General features: G+C 38.0%; 1 protein-coding gene across 2 annotated transcripts in view; it reads right to left on the reverse strand.

Annotated features, from left to right (window-relative positions):
- The window catches only part of wdr11 (WD repeat domain 11), a 108,218-nt gene that overhangs the window by 79,723 nt on the left and 2,582 nt on the right, over positions 1 to 25,913 (reverse strand). For both annotated transcript variants that reach the window (XM_079634671.1, XM_079634670.1), the window contains exons 2-5: positions 23,490 to 23,601; positions 16,121 to 16,274; positions 15,525 to 15,698; positions 14,126 to 14,318 (exon numbers count right to left, since the gene is read on the reverse strand). In XM_079634671.1, the coding sequence (XP_079490797.1) occupies positions 14,126 to 14,318; positions 15,525 to 15,698; positions 16,121 to 16,274; positions 23,490 to 23,601 (633 nt within the window). The remainder of the gene's footprint in view (positions 1 to 14,125; positions 14,319 to 15,524; positions 15,699 to 16,120; positions 16,275 to 23,489; positions 23,602 to 25,913) is intronic.

Below are 25,913 nucleotides of genomic sequence, written 5' to 3' on the forward strand. Positions count from 1 at the left end.
GAGCTTTTATCCAATCATATTTCAGCCATCATGTGTTGCCAGGGTCAAAGAAATCTGCCTTGAGGTCTTCAGAATCAATAGTTTGGGCGCCAGTGGCTTAAAAAAATTAATGGCAATGAATCTGATCAGATAATCAATCAGATTGAATCAACCAATCAGATTTCGAGGTTGGCGACACCGGGGCCATCTAGCAGGCTTACAATAACGCCTACCTTTTCACGTCCTTTGATTGGAGTGCATACTATTACTAGTATTCAGAGCTAGCAAACCGCATCAGTAGCGAACTGTACACGATAGAAATATATATACATGTAGCAGTTAAATACCACTGTTTTATTTTTCAAACCACCTGGCTGACAGAGAAAAAATGTATTTGGTCGCAGGGTTTACTTACAAAGCCATTTTCAAGATGGACTTTTCAAGAAAAGCTGGAAAGGTCGGCCAACCCCGAAGCGCAAGCCGGGGAAAGGGTTTACCCATCACTTTCAATGCAGTAACTAAGAGCGGTATCTTTGGCTCAGGAGCCTCCGAGGAGCACTGCAAATAGTATTGCTGGGAATGCCTGTTATTTGCAGTCGATCGACTTGGTGTTTGGAGCCACACTGGGTTTGCAAACTTGAGTTGTCTAACCAAGGCAGCAGTGAGACACCAAAGCACGGCCGGACATTTACAAGCAACAGTGCTTTTGAAAACTTTTGGGGAAACCCGAGTGGATCTACAGCTCAATGAACAGGTGCACAGGGAAACGGAGCTCCACAACGAAAAGGTGAAGAAAAATAGAAAAATATTGAAAATACTGACAGATTGTGTCATATTTTTGGGTAAACAAGAACTTTCTTTCCGGGGATAAGATGAAAGCGCTGGATCCACAAATAGAGGCAACTATTTGGAGCTTCTTTCTTTTCTTGCTGAAAACAACACAGACTTACATTTCCACCTATCCACTAACAAAGTGTTTTGTGGGACGTCAGGCAAAAAACAAAACGACCTGATTAATGCCATTGCTAAAGTGATGGGAGAAGAGATAAAAAGGAGATTAATTAAAGCACCCTTTGTCGCTGTTATGGTGGACGAGACGACAGACGTGAGTAATGCACATACACGGTATATAAACTGGACACAGCGACAGCGATAGGTTTCAACGGAGAAAACTGAAGTCAATTAGAAGCACTCACTTCCCGATGGCTGGGCGTACTGCGCAGGCTCAAACTGAGCTTGATGACGTAGATGTGACGTGAGCAACCTGTCTGACAGCTGTCAGTCTTCTAGTAGCTGTGCCGAGAGAAATCTGAATCATTCCCTTCCGAATCTCGCAGAGACGGAGAGCGTGAGTATTAGCTGTCCATGAGCAGCAGCAGGATCAACTTTATCACTCTCTATGGGTTTCTCCCTTGACTTTATGACTCCACATCCCCCCGATTGCTTGCGAGCTTCTCCGCCGGTCTATACGGTGATTTCTCGCGTGGTTATGACGCAATCGTTAGCCTATTTTTACAAAAACTGCTTCTACGGGGCCATAACGTAAGATACAAGGTGTGGCGAGCAGGACGAGGTCGAGGGACGTGAGAGAGCGGCGCGAGACCGGTGGCGTGATTAATGATGAACGACACCTGCGCGACGCACGGTCTCGTATCTCTCACGGAAGCATAAAAGGAGGAGCGTCGACAGTGAAGATCGAGAGAGGAACAGGCCTGAGTTTATGTTGTGTTTTGTTTCTGTAGCCAGCAGTCGTCCGCGAGGGGCTGCTGGCTTATACTTTCATTTTGTATTTGTTTATATTATTTATTAAAGTGTTGAATGTTCGCCGGTTCCCGCCTCCTTCTTCCCATAACAACATACCTCGTTACACAAGGTAATAGAGCCTTTTATACATTGTCGTGTTTCTTTAGAACTACAAATACACTAAATACAAGTGGCAAGCAAGACGATGACATTGCTGCTCTTATTGTCAGTTTCTTGCAGGAATATGAATGTCTAGATAAAGTTGTGGCACAGTGTTTTCATGGCGCACCAGTCATGTCATCTGGACTAAATGGGGTGCAGGCTAGAGTTAAGGAGAGGGCCTTATTCACCTATGGCCTTATTCACACACTGCCATGCACATCGACTGAATTTAGTACTGAGTCAAGGGGCCTCAAAGCTTAATGCAAGATATTTTTTGCCCATCTAAATGGCCTAGCTGCATTTTCCCCCAGATCCCCTAGGCACATGCAACTACTGGACAAAATTTGCCAGTGGCGACTTCCTCGGCAGCAACGTGGTGGCAATACACATCAAGATTGGTCAGTACAGTTTTCGAGAAGAGAGATGCCCTAAAGGAGCCGTTTCACCACATACTGGAACATCATGATGAGTATGACCAGGACTCTGTGCTGATGCATGCAATTCACGTTTGGATTTTGAGTTTTATTTTTTTCTTCACACATTTAATGGGCTTTTTGAGTATTCAGATGTGCTTTTTGGAATTCTACAGAGCAAAACATTGGATGGACAATTCTGTCTGGCAAGGGTGAAGGAGTTTTGTGCATACTACCACCAACTCCACAGCGGTGTTCTGGACAGCATTCTTTGCCAGATACAGAATAGATTTCAAGACCACGAAAAATGTGTTTCTCTCCCTCCTCGACCCCCAGCAGTTTCATACACACTGCCTTCTCCAACTTAACACATTCTCAGCCCTAAAGGGAATTAAAACCTATGCCAGAAATAAGACTGGACAGACTCGACTTTCAGCTTTAGTCTTGATGGCGATAGAAAGGGACTTAACGTTGGAACTGAAATGCACAGATAAGCTGTACAACAGTGTAATTGAAGTCTTCTTGAGGAAAAAAAGGAGGATGGATTTTCTGTACAAATAATCAGTAGTTTTGGTGAGTAGGCTGTAATGCCTTTTAATTAGCCTACATTTGTATACAGTCAACCCTGGCCCCAGTTTTTCTGTGCTAATAAATATGATAGATTTTTAATTTATTTTTATGATCGAAAATTTTCATTTTCATTATTATTTGCAACAAATTTCATACTATTAAAATCGCGATTTAAAATGAAATAAAAGCGGATTTAAATATTTTTTTTTTGAAAAATACTTAGTATATTATTATTTTTTTAACGAAAAATATGAAAAATACTTTGTATATATCACCTTAAAGAAATGTGTTCAAAACAAGTTTTCAAGAACCATTTATGCTTTTGCGTTTTCTTTCCTGTAGAATTTGCACAAAAACACACAATTTGCCTTAATTTCAAATCCCCAGAAAAAACATAATCCCATACAAGGGTTACAGTGTTTTTATGAAGCCTTTCATAACTCTTTAAAATAGCCAGTGTAATGCATTTTAGCTTTTCATAAAAAAATAAAGCAATTTCAATATATTACAAGGCTTGCTTTCTCTTGGATACACCATTTAAACAACAGTATGATGGATTATTAAAACAATAAGCCATTTGAGGCGGTAAGTTAAGCACAAAGTATACTTCAGTCACTGTAATAATTGATTTGTTTTAAATAGATTAGATTTACACTTTCAAAGTAGACTCCTTTGGCCATAAGCGTACAAGTCCGCGGACCCTCTTGATAAAGAAAAGTACGTCATACAGACGGCTGAAGTATACTTTGGGATTGAATTAGCCCAAAAAGTAGTATACTTTGAAAGGCTAGCGCGCTACAACCTAGGATAGAGTATCAAGAGTACAGTTTTCCCGTTTGGTTTAACAAACTCTTGATTCGATTCATTTTAATTACATATGAAAATAATCTGTCATCTAATGCTGTGTAGTGTGAACCTACTCACGTGGTATATTTACATTACATAAACGATTTTTCTAAATTAAAAACAGGGCACAAAACTATGCAACTCAATTGCAAATTATTCAACAGATACAACACAACCAAGAACCGCTATGCTCTGTGCATTCAAACCAAAGTAAACTCTAAATAGCATTTCTTGTTAAACAACGTAATAAAAAAAAAAAAGTAACTTTCATCAAACTTTATAGGCTCTGAATGAATCTATAAAATGCATGTATACATAAATCAAAACATTACATGCACAAACTCCAATTAAAGAATAAAAAATATTTTATTTCAAAATACTGAGAGTAGCACACAATAATGCTCTCTAACAGAAAAATGCATTCTAAATGTAATCTATTTAAAACAAATCTATTATTACAATTAACTGAACTGTCTACATTGTGAGCACTGTGGCATCAGGCTCTTGCAATGCTCGTTTGTAGTGACAACAAAAGTGAAATGACAGCGATTCCACAGAGGCTTTGAGTTTCCTAAGTGAATAAATGTGTAAATATTATTTTATTTTTTTGCCGATTAATCGGGACAGATATTTGCTTCTTGGTTATCTGGAAAACTTTTTAACAGGATTGAAGATGTGCAATTTCTTAAATTTAATTTAAAGATTTTATTTTGTTTTTTTCATTTAGCATTGCACTTCAAAAGCTACATAAGATATTTACATGTTTCACAGAAGACAAAATAAGTACAATTTACCACAAGCATCCAATTCAAGAAGTTTTGATGCAACTTAATGCATCATGCTTCCTTCTTTAGCATCAGTGAATGCTTTCACCTTTTGTAATAGTTTAATCAGTCCGTCAATTGTCCTTAGTGTGAAAAGATATATATCAAAAATCATATATTCACTGTTGTAAAGAGTTCAAATTTGCAGATTATGCTAAAAAACAAAAACAAAGAATGTGCCAGGAGGATTTTTATATAGAACTGCAGGCAAGGGACTCATGAACAACTACCACAAAACATATTATCTGGATGGTCAGAGACTGTTTTTAAGACAGTATTAAGATTCAAGGATATGTAAACTTTTGAACCTGTTCATTTGTGTAAATTAAGTTATTACTTTGTCTTTTAGACTATACGTAAACTAATGTTTGGAGACACAGCTTATTCAGGACTACTAAAAAAAGGATTTTAATGATCCCTCTATTTTTGCCTTGTATTTTCTGCAAGGGTTAGGAAAACTGATATGTTAGCATAACTGTATGTTCAATATATGGCCTAATTTTATGTACAGTGCAAAAGGGTGGGCTGTAGATTCCCCTGCCCACCCATGTGGCTCCTCTTGCCCGGGCTTAATGGCCAATGGTTCTGACGTGTGTGCAAAATTTCAAGACATTTTAAGCATTTTAATGGCCTCAAAAGCACTAACATCACACTTCACAACGTAAGGCGCTTACAACACACTTCACAAATGTGTCAAGCGTGAACTCATGAACCTGCATGTGACAAATGTCCTGCAATGAATTCTTTGCCTCCGCATTGTGCTTTAAAATGCCATGCACACCTAGCTGTGGATCATAGCTTGCTTTAATTATCCCTGACTTTATTTTATGGCAAAAAAATGTTTAACAAGATTCAACGAAATAAATAACTGCACAGCACACCTATTAATTGTGTAAAAATACGGTGTAGTGGTATGCCTGCCGTGTAGCCAACAGGAAAATGTCTTGACATTTACCATGCTGTTCTAAATAACAAACGCATAAAGGCCTACATAAGTTGCACTAATGTCCTAAATTTGTTCCTGTGAACATAAATTTTTCTCTTTGATTATCCAATGACTGCAACTGTAAAATCTAGCCCATTGGTAAAGCAAGGTTGACTGCTACTCGTGAAAATTCGCTTTGATAAGTTTGCCTGATAACTATCCACCTTATTCCTTACGATCTCACTGCGTTTTGAATTATGGGTGGCACTTCCGGTTTGGGGAACTTCCATTCAAAAACGCTGAAACTAATCATTTCAAATCATAAGGTTGCCCTACAAATAAAGCTGATCCGTTAGTTTGACTGGGTGAGCTGTCAATTTTCCATTTATTTTCAGACATCATGAGAATAACATACACTTGGTATTTTAACGTGACATGTTATAACAAGAATAGGCTATCTATGGCAAGAGCTCTTCAGTCGCTGCTTTCTTTCCCTCGTGATTATTTTCTTTTTTACCCTTTGCAATCCGCTGTAAAAGTATGAAAAAGGACAACATATATTGCACATTTGTGGTCTGTTCTCCCGAATTTAATTTCCGATATATTAAATTAATTCACTGGAATGCATGACGAATCTCTCGTTATTCTCCTCAAATACTCACGTCTCTTTCCAGGTTTGTTTTCACAGGTAAATGCAATTTATAATCTGTCAAAATGACGGAAATCACTTTGAAATAGTAACACGTAATGCTGAAGTTAATTAACATTTTTGATTAAGGCAACATAAGATATATATTAGCTACTGCAGTGATATTTAACCAAAGACTCACGCTTTTGGAGTTAGGCTATTTGGTCTGCTGAAAGTACCTTTGTTGATGCTTTTACACTTTTAAATTTCCTTTTAATGTTCGATGGTTTAACGGTGAGTAGATTAATGTCATCTCATTGTGACACTTTCTTAACATATTGCGTGCATAGAGCGAGCCTTTTCACTGATTGTTTACAGTTTAACGGAAGTTACACCCACAATTCGCACAAAGCGCCATGGGGCGCAGGAATTGTGTAGCCTGGCTAACGCCAGACCCAATTCTCATTGAGACTTGGGTCTGGGAACCACATGTTCATTTTCTCGTATTTGAGGCGTGGTTTACGAATGCCCGGCGCCGTTTATTGGGTGCTAAGAATGTCTATCAAATGCGCATGTACGTAGCTCATAGCCAATCGTTTCCATTATACCAGATGACGTATGTAGAGCGACAGAAATTAGACCAGGAAGAAGACGCTGGGTAAGATATTTTTATATACTTAGAACAATATCTAAGGCTGCATCAAAAGGTAGCTTCGCGTCTGCTGCCATGTTGAATCCATAGATATAAACAAACTGCTTAGTTGTGTCGCATAGATGTCGTCATCGTCTTGCTGCACCCTCCCCGTTCTGTGATTGGTTCCCTAGAGGAGGCGAAAATCTGGTCCATGGTATCCAGACTGCCTTTCAGCGTGAATAAAATCGCGCTGCGCAAAGGCAGTATGTGGAAACCCAGGCTAGGAATAGTGTGGATAGAGTGCCTTGCAAAAGTATTCGTGTCCTTTATTTTTTTTTTTATATTTTGTTGTTACAGCCTTATGCTAAACTGCTTTACATTACTTTTTTTTTCCACATCAATCTACACTTCATAACGACAAAGCAAAACACATATTTGTGATTATTTTGCAAATTTATAAAAAAAAAATTACAATAATTAACTGCATACTGTCACGGAACGCTCAGCTACGCCTCCCTCTGGTCTTATCCGCTCCCTCTCTCCGGAATATTAGAACTGCACTTCCCATCACTCCCTCTTATTATCCAACAATAAGATAATAAGATATTATTATCACTCCATTATCACTCTCCATCCCTGCCTGGTTTACCTATCATCCTCATCACCGCCACCTGTTCCCCATCATCTCCCCTTTATCTGGACTGTCCCTTCCATTGTTCCCTTGCGAAGTCTTGTTTTGGATTGCGGACATTACCAAGCGTTTCCCCTGTATCATTCTCTGTGTTTCTCTGAACCTATGATCTCTGCCCGGACTCTGGACTCTGTGATCCTTTTCTGCCTGCCCCGACTTCAGCCTGTGTTTCACTACGAGTACTGGATATCCCCATTTGATTCTTGCCTGTCTCATTATATGTCTGCTTACCTGTGTTTCATTGCATGTGCCAATAAAATTCTGCAAATGGATCAAACCGCCTCAGCTTCAGCATTACACATACCCTTTTATGGGACAATTGAAATTTAGCTCAGAAGCATTCCAATTTCGCTGGATCATCTTTTAGATGTTTTACCCTTCGGATGGAGTTAGCCTGCGGCATATTCAATTGAATGGGCATGATTTGGAAAGACACACACCTCTCAATTTCAGCTGAAAATGCATATCAGAGCAAAAAACCAAGCCATGTGGTCAAAGGAACGGTCTGCAGAGCACACTGTGTCGAGACACAGATCTGGGGAAGACTACAAAGTCTTCACAAAAAGCATGGAGTCTCCATAATCCTTAATGAAAGAAGATTGTAACAACCAGGACATTTCCTAGACCTGTCCTGGCCAAACTGAGCAATCGATGGAGAAGGACCTTGGTAAGAGTGGTGACCAAGAAGCTGATGGTCACTCTGGTTGAGCTCGCTGATCATATATTGATCAAGTTGGGAGAAACTTACAGAAGGACACGCATCAATGCAACACTCCACCGATCTGGGCTTTATGGCAGACTGGCCAGACTCAAGCCTCTTCTCAGTGAAGACACAATATAGTTGCACTATATCTCTCAACGTACCTTCTGATGTTCATTTGTTTATTTTGTGCTTAAAGCGGAAGAGATTATCAGATTATCAGATTATCACATGCGCTCCTGTTTAGCTTGAACTGAGGTGTTATATCAATCTTGCACACCACATTAAAAAGTGACAAAACAGCCTTTATTGTTTGAATATTGTTACAAAATTGAAAGCTGAGACTGTTTCATATCAAAAGTAACAGATATGCAAAGCTTGTACACTCAAAAAAATGAACTAGGAAGGTTGTGCACTTTACATAATATATTTATATTTAGTTTACTTATAATAATTGTGTTTGTTGACTTGAAATGTTTTTTTCTATTAAGGTCCACGTAATTATGTCTCATCTTAACAGTACAAAATCCTAACGTGTTGTCTAAACACAAACCATTTATGTAAAGTAAAAAAATCTTACATCCAGAGGGTGGCGGTATAGTGCGACGCCAACTGCCATTTTGCCCTAACTTAATTTGATTGTGTTCAATCTGCTTAAATATAAAATTTAAATTTACTTAATCCGTTTGTGTTGGATTACATGAATTTGAGTTGCATTAACTGAAACTGGGCGGTGCTTGTTAGTTCCCAGCATGCTTTGCATATGGTTAAATTAAGAGAGAATAAATGTTCAAATTAAGTGTTATTTTATGTTTTTTGAGAAAATTAGAAAAGGGGAAGACTTGATAGTGTGTAATTGTGTTTAATGTTCAAATACATTGGAATTATTAGAACCATTTAAATTACAGTGGGTTACCATTGTGGAGAAGAGTGGAGCATTTTGTTTGGCTGTGGACTGATTCAGTAACGTTTAACTGCTTTGGTTGGAGGAGCATGTAAATCTTAGCATTTGCTAACATGTGCTACTGCTAGCAAATAGCTAGCTATATAGTCTATCGATTTAATTATGTGTCACTAAAATAAATGAAATATTAATGGATGATTGAAAATAAAAAACTCTTGAATCATGTCAGAAAACCTTAAAATTAGTTGGGCTGACACTATTAAATTAAGCTGTGCCAAACCACAGTAACTAAGTTGAATCAACCTTAATAAATTAAGTTGACCCAACGTAAGTACATTCAATTGGAATAACAGAATTGCATAATGCTGAAATAAAGCAAGTTAATCATGTGGAAATCCTTTCCATGATTTTTTTATGTTCATTCAAAGAGTAATTTTTTTGAGTGTAGCATCATACCCAAAATGTCTTGCGGCCCTGATTTTCAATATCACAAATCTGTTTTTTGCTTTGTCATTATGGTGTATGGAGTGTAGATTGATGTGTGAATAAAGAAATTTAAAGCAGTTTAGCATAAGGCTGCAACATAACAAAAAAGAGGTATGAATACGTTTGCAAGGCACAGTAGGTCCTAGAAGACTACTAAAAGCCTATGGTTAAAGCGCTACTTAAAGGTCAAATACTGCAAATGCCTTTTCTGCAGAAACATCTCTATAGAGGACAGTATAAAGAGCAGATAGGAAATGCACTGGGAGAGTGTGATGGGAAAATACCATGAGGATTCGAATGTCAGAGCGCTACGCACAAGGCAATTGGCTTCAACCATTCATTATTCAATTCCTTACTGGTTCTTATTTAAAGGGACAGTGTTTAGGAATTACTCCCATCTAGCGGTGAAATGTTATTTTGCATTCAAACGAATAGTGCTCTCTAGCGCTTCGCTTTTTCAAATGCGTGTTGCAACTACGGTAGCCGTTATGTGCCAAGAAGCTCTGACAACAATAGCCCTTCGTCGAATTTAACTATACGTTACATGTTCTACTGTTATGCTGCCTATATAATGAATTACAAAACCAAGCAATGAAAAAAATCTTGTAATTTAGATCGTAACATTGACTTACCCGTCGATAAGAAAGCAAGAAACTTCAGCCCCTTTCAAAGTCTTTCTCCTTCATTAGCTCTTTCCACCTGGGTATCCAGGTGCTATCCCGTTATTTACCCGCGGTTTTTGAATTCGCCGGTCACGTTTCCTTTTACATCCAATTTTGGCATTTCTCCTGTGGCTCGGCATAAGTATGATCTTGAATTATGAAGTACCGTGCAGTCCAGCCTTTCAAATTTACCAGGGCAGTGACACGCATCAGGCCTTCTCCTCGTCCGCTTCAGCCGTGTCAGTCACGTGACGCTGGCTCTGGACGAACACGCGTTGTGGAAACGCGTTGAGGTAGCCTAGTGCTTTTTGTCCCTCTCTGCTATTATAGTTTTTCAAGATGGAGGAACGACATGGAGGCCTCCGTGGAATTACCCGTCCCATGTAAATAAAGATAAGAAATGATTTGCGTACAAGGACAAGTCGGATCATTGGAAGAGGTAATTGTACACCATTGAGGACATATTTATGAATAAAGACATTGATTTTAGTTAATAAAATACTTAAACTACACAGTGTCCCTTTAACTTGTGTAAGACAAGCATACTGTTGGTCAAATTGAGAATTAGGGATTTTAACAAACCTAATCTCAAAGGATACAGCTTGTTGAAGAGAAGTGTGCTATAACTTTTCTAAAATTACTTTATATAATTAATTTTCCTAGTGATAAAATGGGCAAAATGTTCTGATAGACTTACAGGAGGGAGCCGAGCCATATAAAGAGACTAGAATGTTTTGATTTGGGCCAGTAACCGACCACAACACATTGTACTGGTGAGTGGGGGAAACACAACACTACATTATGCATAACAAGAGGATTATGTACGTTCAATAAAGAGGGAGGAAAATGGTCATGAAAAACTAAATTATGACTATTTTTGTTGCAAAACATGAATGCTATTATTAGTGAAAAATGAATTAATGAAAAAAAAAACATTATGATATGAGCCCTTTAAAATTCACTCTACAGTTGTGTCTGTTGCTCTCACTATCTATTCCATCTAAATTGCAGGACTAATGGTGAACTAATGAGATCTGAGGGGGCTTTCTTTTGGTTTGGAGGAAGGAAATCAATTCTGGGAATAAGCTGAATCAATCAGACTGCAGGAGGCAATGGGACGTGGGTTGGGGAAACCCGACTGCTAATAAGAAAGCAGTGAACAGAAGAAGAGTGAGACGAGGTGCTCCACTAAGACCTGCTATCATTCAATCAGGCAGTGAGAGACACGATCGATGGAAAATAAAACCACATGAAAAACTCCCACTGACATCACAGAGCGAAACAATGGGCACATAGATGGAGGAAGATCAGAAAGATGAATCAGGAGGAATCAGACACATACAGTTTGACTGACTGAATGTCAAAGGACTGAGATTGAGAGAGAGAGCCATGACCACCCCCCATCACTGAAAGTGAATGTGTCCTGTCCTCATCATCCCGAGTCTAGCAGGAAAACATGACGGAGCATGAAAATAAAAGTGTTCCATAAGAGATGGAATATTACATTAAAGGTAATCGAGATGCAGAAATCACAGAAAAGACTAGGATCATTCATACAGGATGCGATTCTTACCTTCAGAAACAGGAGTCTCAAGCTTTATATTGTTTTTAATTGTTTCTCTATAAAAGCACAGACAAATGCAAATGCAAAATAATGCCAAAATGCACAATGCACATATATATTAATATCCATTATCTACTCCTTTTGGCCACCTACAAATTGTACATTCATTTATTTGTTTATTGCTTCTACTCCTAACTTAACTGCACTGTGTTTCCATTGTAAAATAAATACAGTATTAATTCATCAATTCAAAAAAATATATATAAATAAAAGCTGAATAGAAACTGAACATGATCCCAGCTGTAAGCCATGTCACACTGTGGGATCTCTGTCGTCTTTAAAGGGATGGTTCGAAGTAATTTCAACTTAGGGTCCTTTGCACCATGACCTCGAGCCAAACACCCCCCAGAAGCTTGTTTTCCCCTTGCTGGAACATTATTATAGTTCGAGCTTATTTAGAGATATCAGCCAAATGGCTTTGTGCAGGCGCTGATGGATCCAAAATTGTATCGGACTTTTCCCAAATCACGGAAGTGACCTCGACGTCCAGGTTAGCGGTAGCATAAGCCATCAGGCAAGTGTTATATAAATAAAGTCCTGATGAACTTACAAACTTTTCAATGCCTTGTTTTATGACTACAGAACCTATTTGTACTACCGTAGAAGTTTGGTACCATTATGTACATTATTAGTGGGGTAATTTACGAGATACACTCGGATCCATTAGCGCCTGCACTAAACCATTCGGCTGATATCTCTAAATAAGCTCGAACTAAACTATAATAATGTTCCAGCAAGGGGAAAAAAAGCTCCCGGGGGGTGTTTGGCTCGAGGTCATGGTGCAAGGACCCTAAGTTGAAATTACTCCGAACCGTCCCTTTAATGTCAGACTGTACGACAGTCAAGAATCGTTAAAAACAGATGCACGCAACCAACTCGACTGGAGTTTTACATCATGTTCGGTGAGCTGCGTTTACATGCGGGATAAAAATGGTGGCTAGCAAACAAATCAATCTCTATTGGCTTCTCTTGAAGGCCCTGTGTGAGGAGCAAGTTTTGGTTTGTTGTTGTCACACTAATTGTGTCATCAGGTTCTGCTTTCCTACAGGTAGGGTTAGGGGTTGGCTTTAAAATATAATTAAGCCATTTGTTGGTTTAGTATTCTGTTATGTGATTCTCCACAAATTTAACAATAACCTATTCCATGAATTAGCCTGTTCTTCTGGACATGGAATCTCTTGTTTCTTTTCCCAAACCCACACTCGCGTCCCCCTTAGGAGAGGATTATAAATGTTACTTTCTTTTGTTCACTTTTAATCCCTGTATTCGCATCCTTTATAATGGCAAAGGAGAAAAACACTATCCCATTAGTTCCAATCTTTATCTCACCACAAATAAAATGTTTACACAGTTTGTGCTGGTTGGACACGGTTAGGGTTAGGCACGTTAAGCTTATTTGTATAACGCATTTCACAGGCGCAGATAATTAGTTTTCTTCGGGCAGCACAGCATCAAATAGCTATTCATATCTTGAGTGGAAGATAACATAACTCTTCTGACCTTTTACAATCAGTGCCAACCGTCAATGGTAAAAAATAATAAAAATAATAATTGCCACAGTCATCGTCATTTTGTTGCACTTTTCCAAAACAAAAATTTCTGAAAGTATCAGTTTCAACACAATACCATTTCTAACCGTCAAAACATTTTCATGGCAATATGTTCCATTTTATGAAATATAGAATTTTATCATAAATTGTGTAATCAAACATCAGAGAAATAAGGCTACCAACCAACAGAATTGATGTTCTCCAGCATTGTATAATTTAGTGTACTAATACTTTAATTAAAACTGTTTAAAGTTTAAGGCTGTTTAGTGTCATCAATTATGCACCCTTCACAAAGGGGGCCTTAAGCTGAAAAGTTTGAGAACCACTGCAAGTAATGTCCCAATAAGGCAGCGTTCATTTATATATAAATAAATTACTTATGCAAAAATACTTATGCAATAAATGCATATTGTTTTGCATACTGTTTTATAATATACTACAAATCACTGCGGTGCAAATAGTTGCTGCCACTATTTGCACTAAGTATAAATAGCATAACTATTTACACTGCTTTTACAATACTGCAATTTTCACTTAGTGTAAATATACGCTGCTCTTTAAAAAATACTGTTAAATACTAGATGTAGGCAAGGGTCCTGAGCTATTTCCAGCCTCATTCTCACCCAGCTTACAAACAAAGATAATTCAAGGTCAAACAGTCGTCTAATGTCAAACACATACACAAGACAGACCTGGAAATACTCAACAACACTCGCTTTCCTTCTTCAAACATTCAGTGTGTGCTGCTCAGTGCTGTGGTGTTTCTGGGGTGTGCAAGACTCACGTGGGTTTCTCATTGGTGATGAGCACTTTGACCTTATTGAGGGCTTTTTTGGCACCGGTGGGTTGAGCCGCGGCAGGTTTGCTATGGGCCGGGCTGGAATGAGGACTGGCGATATAAACCTTCTTGCCTCCACTGCCCGGTGGTTTAGAGTGAGAGAAATCTGTGATGAACACTATACCCTCACTGGTCAGCACTATGACAGACAGGAAGGAATAAATGGCAGACATTAGAGAAACAGTTGAGCGAATGGACAGTTACTTCAATAAACTATAAAAAGCCATACAGTATGCACTAAAAGCCAATTCAAACCAAGAATGATAACTATAAAGACAACTATAATAGCGTCCACACCAGCGGATGATATCGTTCTGTTTATTCTAAGCGAATCTGCCGCTTTAAATGCTCGAGCTCGTTACAGCAGGATGGATTCTGATTGGCTCTCAATGTTTTTATCATTCATCAACCGGATAAAATTGTTCTGAAAGTTATTCCAACAAGATGGTTTCTCTGTGGCCTTATTGTTATAGCTGAGGTGTGAACTCTTCTATTCTTTAAAGCTGCACTGTGTAGGAATTACTCTACTGGCCCCTCCCACTCCGAGGGCGTTTTAACTCCTACGGTGGCCGTATTATTTCAAATCTGCCGGCAGTCGCGAGTAATCTCCCCTCACATTCGTCACGCTGCCACTGAGTGTAAAAACACGAAAGGTGAAGCTTGAATTTCCAGGTATGTCCCTCGTAGGCTAATGTATTTTCAAGATGGAGGCGCAACATGGCTGCCGCCATTCGAGCAGCTCACCCGTATGTATTATAAATGGCAGATTTATGCTTACGAGAATACCTGATTAGTTGGTAGAAGTAATTATACATTAATGAGCACATATCATTTTGAAAGAACAAAATTATTATTTTTTTTGCTAAGAATCAACTTAAAAAATTACACAGTGTAGCTTTAATATTGAGAACTATATTTATACCTATATCTTTACAGTTCGTCCTTGGTATGAACGGGCCTTAATAATGACTTCTATTGAGGATGTACAAAACCATTTGGTACAGAACACAGATTCTGCAACCAATATTTTAGCAATGTTCAAAGGTTCAGTAAAGTACAGTTAGACTAATGATTTTTAAATTCCTATGTACAACTTTGTATTGAGTGAAAAATAACAATTGGATTAATTAGTGAAGACGGACAGATTTGTGAGTAAATTTAATTCACCCTCAAGTCATTAATTGTTTATGTTTGATTTTTTTTTCATTCCAACAAAGTGTCCAAGCTGTGTGAATCAGTTCAAAGGACAAATTCAAAGAATTAGTAAGCAATTCGAACATCACTAATAACGATCTACGCATCTGTGCATCACAAATTACAATTATAAATGAGATTGAATACACACATGCCAGATTGGAGGGCTCAAAGGGGTCAAAGGAGAAAGACAGTATGTTCTCAGCATAGCTCTTCTTCCACAGCTTGGTGCCAGTGTCTCCGTTCCACAGAACAATATAGTTGGGTGGGTGGACAGCCAGAAGAAGATCGCGTGAGGCATCCTGAGCCCACAGCCAGTCCATATCTGAAGCAAGGATCACAAGTGAGGAGAGGATTTGCATTCATTCAATCATTTGTTTTCTAGAAGTTTCAGAGATGTATTGGAGTGAGTCTCACAAAGCTTTTCAAGGGCATGTCAGGGTCAAAAAAACAAACAAAGATTTCTTACAACTTTCACCAACTGACAAATTTGGTCCCAATTCTCATCACAGTAATGCAAAAAATATATATACATATATACATAATTTTAACTGTTATGTATTAACACATTAAGGTAGTTTTTGCTGCATCACCTTTAACATATTACTTGTAAATGTGAAAATATAAGAGTAAGAGTAAATATAACAGTAATGAGCACTTAATGAAAATCATGTTTTTCTCCATTTCTTTGTTAACCAGCACAGAGATGGTTTATTTTAAGATGAGCTTGGTAAAAAGGGTTCTTACCCTGAATAGGTTTGGTGTGTTCCTGGATCTCACAGTGAGCCATACCACTGACCACATCCCACACAATGATCTTCCCTGCCGCATCCGCAGACGCCAGGCGCAGAGAGTAGGGTGAGCTGAGGCTGTGGTGGTAGTTTTCTCTCGACCACTTCACCTAACGCAGTACAAACAGGACAGCAAAACTACGTTTTTCCACTTGTACATTCTGATGTGGTTGCTAAGTGGTTGTATACATGTTGCTAAGCATTTGGTGGTCCAGTCAAAAGAACCTAAACCACCTTTCTACTATCCGACAAGCAAGAGACCAGAAGCCATTCAGTTTCAATGTATGCAGGGGAGTAGGCTAGTTTATGAGGGGAAGGTAACGTTCCCAATAACCAAAACTAGCAAGTACAACCCCCCAAATTTGTATCCCATGGTTAATGAAAACATTACTGAACTAACCATACTGAACTAGGACCAATCATCTGCGCAATATGACTGAAGTCAATATGACTGATACACAAATCTCCATATACACTCCAAAAGTGTGATAAGATTTACTACTTTTAAATGGTACGTCGAAAGTCAAATATGATCTATAACAGCCACATAAATCATAAAGACTGGCGCGAAGAGGAGAAAACATCATACTGCACTAACATAAATTAGAAAGCTTTTTAAACTACTCATGACCACTCTTAGTTATCACGTTTTATTCTAGTAACAGCTTTCATGGTACATTTTGACTAACTTGTAGAATTTCTAAAAGATCTTTTAAGGGAACAGATGTTTCACTAGGCCCATAGACTTTTGTTACAGATGTGGCATGTTGTAGCTATTTCTAAATATGTAGACGGCTATTTTTCATTACAAATGCTACTTGCTAATGCTAACAGTGACTTCCACTTTTTCCCATACTATGGAAGTCAGTGGGGCCCATCAACTGTTATACATATTCTTCTAAATACCTTTTTTTTGTGTGTGTGTTCAGCAGAAGAAAGAAATTCATACAGGTTTGACTTGAGGGTGAGTAAATTATGACAATATATACATTTTTGGGCGAACTATCCCTTTAATGTTAATCAAACAACAAAAGACTGCTCTTGACTGAGTAACTTTTGAAACTTTAATTAAGGATTTTTTATGTTTAATTTATACAGTGAAGACTACTGACAGATGATTACTGTCAGACCCACCTGAAAAGCACTGCTTATTTCATTTATATCTTTTTTCTGTTAGATTTATTTGTGCTATTGCTTGTAGTTTGATTATTTGTTGTTATTTTATTACTGACTGCATACTTGTCAATAATATTTTAAATGTATGTTAGTTAGACAAGTAGTTTTAAAGGTTGTATCAGCGATTTCAGGCGCAAAAATAAATGATCACATTCATCTAATCTTTCCTAACGATCCGCTAGCTGCCCGCCCCATAAGCAAGCCGTCAAAAAAACGCGTCTCTGTAGGCAGCCTAGGCTCTGAGATCTGCACACAAAAACAATCGGTTTCACAAAAACTCAAAACCAAAATAAATAGTGTTCAACCAATCACCGACTGGGGCTGGGTGTTGTTAGGTTTTGCGCTCGTGCACTCAGCCCTCACAACACCCAGCCCCTGTCGGTGATTGGTTGAACACTATTTATTTTGGTTTTGAGAGGTTGGTAAAGGCAATTGTTTTTGTGTGCAGATCTCAGAGCCTAGGCTGCTTGCTTATGGGGCGGGCAGCTAGCGGATCGTTAGGAAAAATTAGATGAATGTGATCATTTATTTTTGGGCCTGAAATCGCTGATACAACCTTTAACTGTGGTATCGAAATTGGAATAGAAAATTGTGAATTTTCACTGGTATCTACAATTGTGGTGTCATAACTGCCTGTTTTTGAATTTATGGCCAGTCATTTTCTTAAGTCACCGGACATTTGCAGGTCAGGTGTAACAAAAAGTTATTTTTAGGCCCTGCATACACTTATTTAATTGAATCACACAATAGCACTATGCTATGATTTTAAATGGTCTAATAAATAATGCAGTTCATGGATTCTCATCCTTTGAATACGGCACTTCTGGTATTTTGTCGGGTAAATTGCAATCAAGGATTTTTTTTAATGGAGTACTTGAAATGAATCGATGAATCATGACAGCCCTAAACACAACAATGAAATCCCTAGGGACTGGATGAAGTTTTGTGTGACCAATACAGAGTAAACGCAAGTGTGACCAATACAGAGTAAATGTAGTATATCAATGTTGCTTCACATAAACATTATGCTTTTTATATTATTATGCTTTTCATTTTTAATGTAAGAGTGGGTGCAGACATTTGTAACTTGAATGTGACTTCCAGTTATTTTTAGCTTTACAAAATATCTACTAATTCTTATATTATCTTAATGTATTGTAGTAATCATAAACGCACTGATTTGTACCACAAATAGTTTAACGTTTACTGCACTTAGCTATTCTTCTAGTTATTTTCCTATAGCGCCTAATGAATCAGAAGTTTTGCACATTCATAGAAAATATTTTACTTCCACGTTGCAAAATAAAGTGGATATAGGCCTGCATTTGTGCAGCTATGGTGGTGGTCACATGGTATAAACTATGAGAGCACGAGCAGGGATGGAAAACAGAGTCAGAGAGCAGGGCTCCCCGCTGCTGGCACATGCAGGCTTCTTTGAAGGCTATAACTCACGAGTCAAGCAGTCACACAGACCAGCTTCAATAACCTCAGTCAGCGCAGCAACACAACACTGCTAAACATGCAGTAAAGTAACCACCCTCTGTGTCTGCAATGACCAGAATTATTTCAGTATGTGTTTATGTTGAATTATGACTATTCATTTGTTGAGTGCTTTTTGTGTACAATAGAGTCAGCTGTGCCATTCGATCCCGAGAATTCAGTTCTCTTTCAAGACATATTGCGCTTGAACGGTCACACAATTATGTCAAAATGGCCATCGTGTGGAGTATTCACGAGAACACAGTGGGTTATGTCTTGAAAGTCACCATGAAACAGAAGTTGTAATATTGTTTTTTCCCTATTGTGACTATTTCGTCCCTATATATCCGAGTGAAATTGCTTCTCAAGCGAGAAAACAATTTAAAAAAATTGTGGATTGCTATTGGTGGATCTCATGTGAGTGACAGGTTGCCCCGCCCTCATCATCAGAGAAGAGAAGAGAAGCTGCACGAGTTATTTTGATTCAAGATAAAGTCTCATGAATTCAAAAAATAATGATGTGCACAGATTATAAATAATTTATAATAAATACTGCAATATTCCACAAAAATAAGAATTGTCAATGTCATGGTGACTAAGTGAAAGGGAGAAAATCGGATGCGTGTCTGCATATTAGATCTGTGCATTAGATCCTAAAGTGACTTCAAGCAGTCTTCAGTGTATGAAGGCCATTTGTAAAGGCCCTGATATACTTAAAGCAAAACTGAAGAGCAAACTGGTCTGACATCCTTTTGAACTAAACCAGGCCAAAATCTGAATCTGACTGGCAAACACCTTCGAACTAATATTGGTCCGTGGCAATCATGTAATCGGTGGGTGTGGTATGAGGCTCCGCCTTCTTTGTCGTGGAAATCTCCGGCTCATTTCTTCTGTTCAGTCCGTCGAGGTCAGACGTGAGTAAAAACATGAACACGCTGGAGAGAATGAAGTTGTAATTCTAATAGAAAGCGGCACTGACACTGGTTTTCGTGTTTAATACTGTGAAGCTGCTTGCTTCCAATTTGAAATCTAGCTATTTTTATAAGTGACTGGAGTGCTGAATTGCAGAGCTCGTGCAAACATATTGCAATGATCAGATGCTTTATGGCAGGGCAGACATGCCAGGTTAATTTTTTGGTTTATTGCTGTGCGGCAAATATTAGCAAAATTCACAGTTCTCCTCATATTGATGGGTGAAGGGAATAAGCACAATCCTATCTAGCCGTACCTCAAATTACACTACACATTCAGTTGACTGCTCTTCTCTTAGGATTTGGAGGCAATTTAAATAACATTCTTCTCTCTATGGTCCTGTTTGCAATATCAATGTGTTTGTGCCCGCACAGCTTTTTTTTTTATGGAAAAAGGACCTTCATGTTTTTCTGATCTATTGATTGCTGGAGTTTTTGCATCTTTTTCTGACCTTGAAGAAAAATGTAATATCCCAAGGTCTAATTTACCAAGTGCATAATTTAGTTAATTCTCTATGTCCTTCCTTTCCACATCTTAATTCTTCCTTCTGTTTGGCTATCTACCTCTACATCGATGGGAGATCGAACTTGGATGTAGCTTTGAATGATGGTGGCAGAGTTAATTCTTCGTCATCCTTTGCCAGAATAAGTCTGAATCAATTTAAGGTTTTCCACAGAACTCATTTCTCAAATGTCAAACTAAGAAAGTTATTTCCGGGTAGAGATGTCACTTGCAATATGGGTTCCCTGGCTCCTGTCAATCACACTCGCATGTTTTTTGTTTGTTTTTTCTTGTCAAGAGATTTTCGGTCTTCTTCTTTTGAAACCTTTTCTAACATTCTTAATATTTTCTCCAAACCATGTCCTTTGACTGCTACTTTTGGTGTCCCAGTCTGTAATACCCCGTGTCCCGAAGTCGTGGGTTTGAATCCTGTGTGGCACATGCCAGACCGCCAGAGGTATGTGGCCAGAAGTGGTTTAAAAGTTGCTTCATTTATCAATCTTGGGTCGAAACGGGCGTATATGTTGGCGTAAGATTATGCTTACACTCCTCTCACCGTCTGATTTATGAAGCTGTGCGTACCTTTGAAATTCAGGTGTACGCAATACCTGCCCCTTGATAAATGCCGCGGCTGAAAACGATCGTCATTAGATTAACACGCCCCTATATATTCACGTCTCCGCCTCCCCCACGCCCTCATTTTACGCCATGGACACACGGAAGACGGCAAAGAGGAGAAACTTCTCCGGTGGAAATCCAGTTTAAATCGCTGGTTGGTTGAGCAAATTACCTATCACAATGCATTATTTTACAGCACGTGTTTTGAAACTATTAGTGTTGAATTTCGCATGACGTCACATGTAATGGGGTGTACAATAGTGATGATGATGTGAATAATTGCATGACAATTTGTAATATTCTTCTTATTAGTATTATGATTTTGATTGTTAATGACGCTTATTGTTATTTAGAAGAAGAATGCTGTTGTTATTATTATTATTTGTATTATTATTATTTAAAAGAAGAAGAATGTCATTTTAATTATTTTGTCAGTCTGAATTATTTTTTGGTCATTGAAAGCCTTTCATTACTGAACCCAGTCCGTGCGCACCTGCCGGGCTTAACTCACAAAACAGGCATCGGACCCAGAAATAGTATAACATTTTATAAAATTGTGTGTAATGTTGTGTCATTTCAATTCCTTTATTATCCTGGTAAGCATTGTACTAATCATTCTAACTCTTGGATTAGAAATAAGTGTGTTTTTGTTCTGTTTTTGTTCTTCTGGCTCTGCATTGCGCTTCCAGACACTTCAGGGGTTTGGGCCTGTATCGCTGCTTGCAACTATATTAAAATTATTGTATCCTTTGTATATTTCAATAAAAAAAATTTATCAAAAATTATTTTTGTTGTGTTTATTTTGTTATTGAGCGGGAAAGCGTGAAACACATATTTGCATTCATCTAAAAGTATATTTCGCTGAAAATATATTTATTTTTATGCCTGAGCCCAGAATGAAAAAGAACTTTGCAGTGAGTATATCGGGGACTAATAAACCTGCTGCCATCTGTGTCATTAAAGAGGCTATATGCGTTTTTCTGAAATTTAAACTCGTGACTGACACCTGTGGCCAAAAAACAGAACTGCTCTTCCTTTCTGCTCGCTCTCGCAGCACGCGCTCGTACGTGCACACTTCACAAGTCATCTGCTGCAAGGAGGACAACATTATGTTTACAGAGGTAAGAACAGTCAAATACATATATTGTTTGAGATAAGTGTTCTGAGTGATCTGAAACGTTTAACATGAACGCGCTTGACGTCACATCCGCAGACAGCGCGGGAAAAATCCGACCCGACAGAAAATAGGAAAAATAGGATACAGGCTTATAGGTGCAGACAAGGTGTCAGTATGCTCAGCAGGAGATGTTTGAGTCATAAATGGTAAAATAAAAAGGCTATTGTTACGTTTATTTTGGGGAAAAAGTTCCATATAGCCCCTTTAATGTTCAAACAACAAAAGACAAATACTGCGTCCCAATTTGCATACTATCCATTCTAAATAAAAGTCTAAATTATAAGTGTCCCAAAATCGTGGTATGTTGAAATGAGTATTCCAATGACACCCGGATGGTTTACTATTTCCGGTAAGAATCCAAAGTGCAGATCCGTGCACACTCTAACTGATAATATTACCCACAACCCGTTGGACGAGGAACCAATTAGAACTACAAACATGAATATAAACAAAAGCGTTAAAAACTACAAACATGGCAAATGTGGAGCAGAGACATCTGAGTGATTTGTAATCAGTATCTAATTTGACAAAACAAAACAAAAAAATCAATGTTATTCACAATATTTTTCATCTGCAGCAGCATTGTGAACTTTATAAAGATGCACTTGGTCATTGACTTTTTAAATGCATCACAATGCAAACACATGAGAAGAGTCTCTGCATGAAAGACCCACAACTGGCAGATCAACATGCTACTACATTTCTCTCCGATACGGTAGGAAATTAAATTGAATTCAATTGAATGTGGAGGATTTTAACTGTGACAAGATGTTCGCAACTAAAGCGGCAGAGCCGTCCGTTAAAAAGACGCAATTATGACGCAGCAACTCTTGAACAACTTTGTATCTTTAATAAGAATCGTATTATATTTAATTCATACAGTCACGATTATGCTGTGTATTATTTTTTAGATTTAATTGTTCAGTTTCTGCAGTGTTTCTTACTACATGACATGTTAATAAATCTACTGTACTCGAAAAACTGTCTTTGTTCTATTGTATTTGTCCTGTTGTCTGTAATTTGCTTATCTGTTCTTATTTTTAATGACAAAAATATAATAAAATAACAAAAACGACTCTATGGTGATATATATCGTTATAGTGAAAAACAATTTCTCATATCGTGAAATAAGATTTTGGTCATTACACCCACACCTAATTCCCTCCTATTCCCAGTTCTGTAACCATGGGAACCCTGCTTCTTTGAGAGAGTGGTGAAACCAACTTGATTATGTCACTTGCATTGCTTCAGACAGTCAAAGGTGTAGACAGCCTTGTGTCGTGATTCTTGTTACCATGGTTAACAACTTCTCTGATGGTGAATACTCAGCAAATGAACCAAGAAAAGCACAAATCTGTCAACTGAACAATGTGTGACTGAGTGACAAAGATTGAAAACCCACCTTGACCACATTGGCTTTGTGTCTCTCCAGGACCTGAATGGTCTGAGCTGTATTTGGGTCAATGATGAGGATACTGGAGTGACAGCCTTGAGCGATCAGACCCTGCCATCCCCTGAGCAAAGAGAGAAGATGAGAACAGCACCAGGGTGAATCGAACAATGTGAAAAGTGAACGCATAAATACATTTACAAAACAATTGATCAAATAAATGCCCATTTCATCTTTTTTTTCACATTACAGATATAAATGGGGAATTAGAAAATGCTAACAATACAAAAAATTGAAAGGTCCTATAAATCATCAACAAAATGTCCTTGATTTTACATTAGGTTGAAATATGACCCAGAGGTTACAGAATAAAACAGACATTATGATGATCAAATGACAATTAAACTGTTGATCTAACGCAAGCCATCATCAAAACGCGTTTCACGGATTAATTGCAGAGTTTAACCACCATAAAGTGAAAGTTTATCATTTGCACGTGTTTTAGGTCCTGTCAGTTAAACGGTTAAAGTGCATCAGCACACAAACACCTAATTACGTTCTCTTTCACGTGCATGTGTGCTTGAATGGACACAAGCAAAATTATGTCACAATGCCCGTCTCAGTAAACACAGGCATACATGAACATAACAATTGAGAAAGAAAATGGATGTGTATATCCATCAGTCCTAGCAGCAAATATATAATCTTAGCTTACACATTTGTGAATCCTATATTTTAAATAAAGTAATTTTGAGACTATTTTAACTCCATACAGAGAAGACCATCAAGTCTAGATGAGAAATCAGCACTAGACCACCAACAGTCTCTAGAGCTGAATAACACCAGAGACGTGTATTAATACGTTAAAGGGATAGTTCACTTTGAAATAACATTTTGGTATGTTTTAGCTTACCTGAAGTGCATCCAAGATGTAGGTGTCTTTGTCTCCGCAGTAGTTTCAATTGTGATATTTTTAGGTCAAACCGTTCTTGTCTGTCAGTCATATAATGCAGGTATATAGGCACTGTCTCCAAAAGCATGCAGAGAAAAGTCCAAATTAAAAAATTCCCCATCGTAAGTGCACATTGATGGCCTAAGCTCGCGCGAACTCATCCGGGAGTGTTGAGTTTTCACTTATTCCCAATTTGTAAGCCTTCTATCTTGACACACGACTCGCTTCATTGTTCAGGTCAATCAGAGGCATACGTTGAGCCGTACAGCCAATCACACGCGTTTAAAAATGCAACGTCCAATCGAAAGCGGTTAGATTAGTTTCCGGGGAAGAAATCCGGTGTAAACAGATCACTTGGACGTGGTTGTGTAAAAGAGATAAAAACTATATAAATACTGTTCGTCTATCACACAAACCGCTTGTTTCGTGTCTTAGGCCATCAATGTGCACTTACGATGGGGAATTGTTTAATTTGGACTTTTCTCTGCATGCTATTAGAGACAGTGCCTATATGCCTGCATTATATGACTGACAGACAAGAACGGTTTGACCTAAAAATATCAAAATTGAAACTACTGCGGAGACAAAGACACCTACATCTTGGATGCACTTCAGGTAAGATAAAACATACCAACATTTAATTTCAAAGTGAACTATCCCTTTAACTTTACTCCTTAAAGATGAATGATACTCCACCACTTTAAGCGACTCGTCTGTACATGTTTAATGAGCTACTGTTATAGAATCACATGAATCGGCACTGATCTCTGAGGTAAAACGGTTGAACGTCAGCGTTGGATTTCACAATGTACAAAACTATAAAAACTCTCCCTGAAAGAAGCCTTGAATCATGAGCAAGTCATCCTAAAGACGCCCAACTCTATTGATTAGGCTAATAGATGTGGCCTATTATCACAGTGTAAAGAGTTTATTTCTAACTCCAAACCACAGCTTCATTTCTGCTTTTACGCTCGAGCTGAATTTGGAAAATGGATGCGTATTATTATATTGGATCTGTGCATTAGCTCTTAAAGTGACAGTAGTCTAATATTACTGATGCCGTCTGTGTCATTCATGTTAATAAAAACAAAATATACAAAGAGAAAATCACTTTTGTAGCTTTAACAAAGATGAAATGTATTTAATTTATACAGTGAAAACTATGCAGTGTTATTTTAGTTATTTTACTGCTCATTTAATTTTTATCTTTGTTCTATTGTATTTATCTAGCCTATGCTTTTATTTTGTTTTTTATTTTCTCCTATAATCATCCTAGAATGATTATTTTCAAATAGAGCTATACAAGTCACCTAGTGAAACTGTTTTCATATTGCATTCAATATATATCGCAGATTCGCAGTAAAACCGAATATCGCAATGTCCGGGTTTTTTTACAATATTGTGTGGACCTTATAAACAATATTCAATAAGTCAGTCAGTCAGTCTCAAATTCACCTAGTCGATCCCCACAGCATATAGACATC

Source organism: Phoxinus phoxinus (genome assembly GCF_949152265.1).
Source record: "Phoxinus phoxinus genome assembly, chromosome: 14".
Taxonomy (NCBI): Eukaryota; Metazoa; Chordata; class Actinopteri; order Cypriniformes; family Leuciscidae; genus Phoxinus; species Phoxinus phoxinus.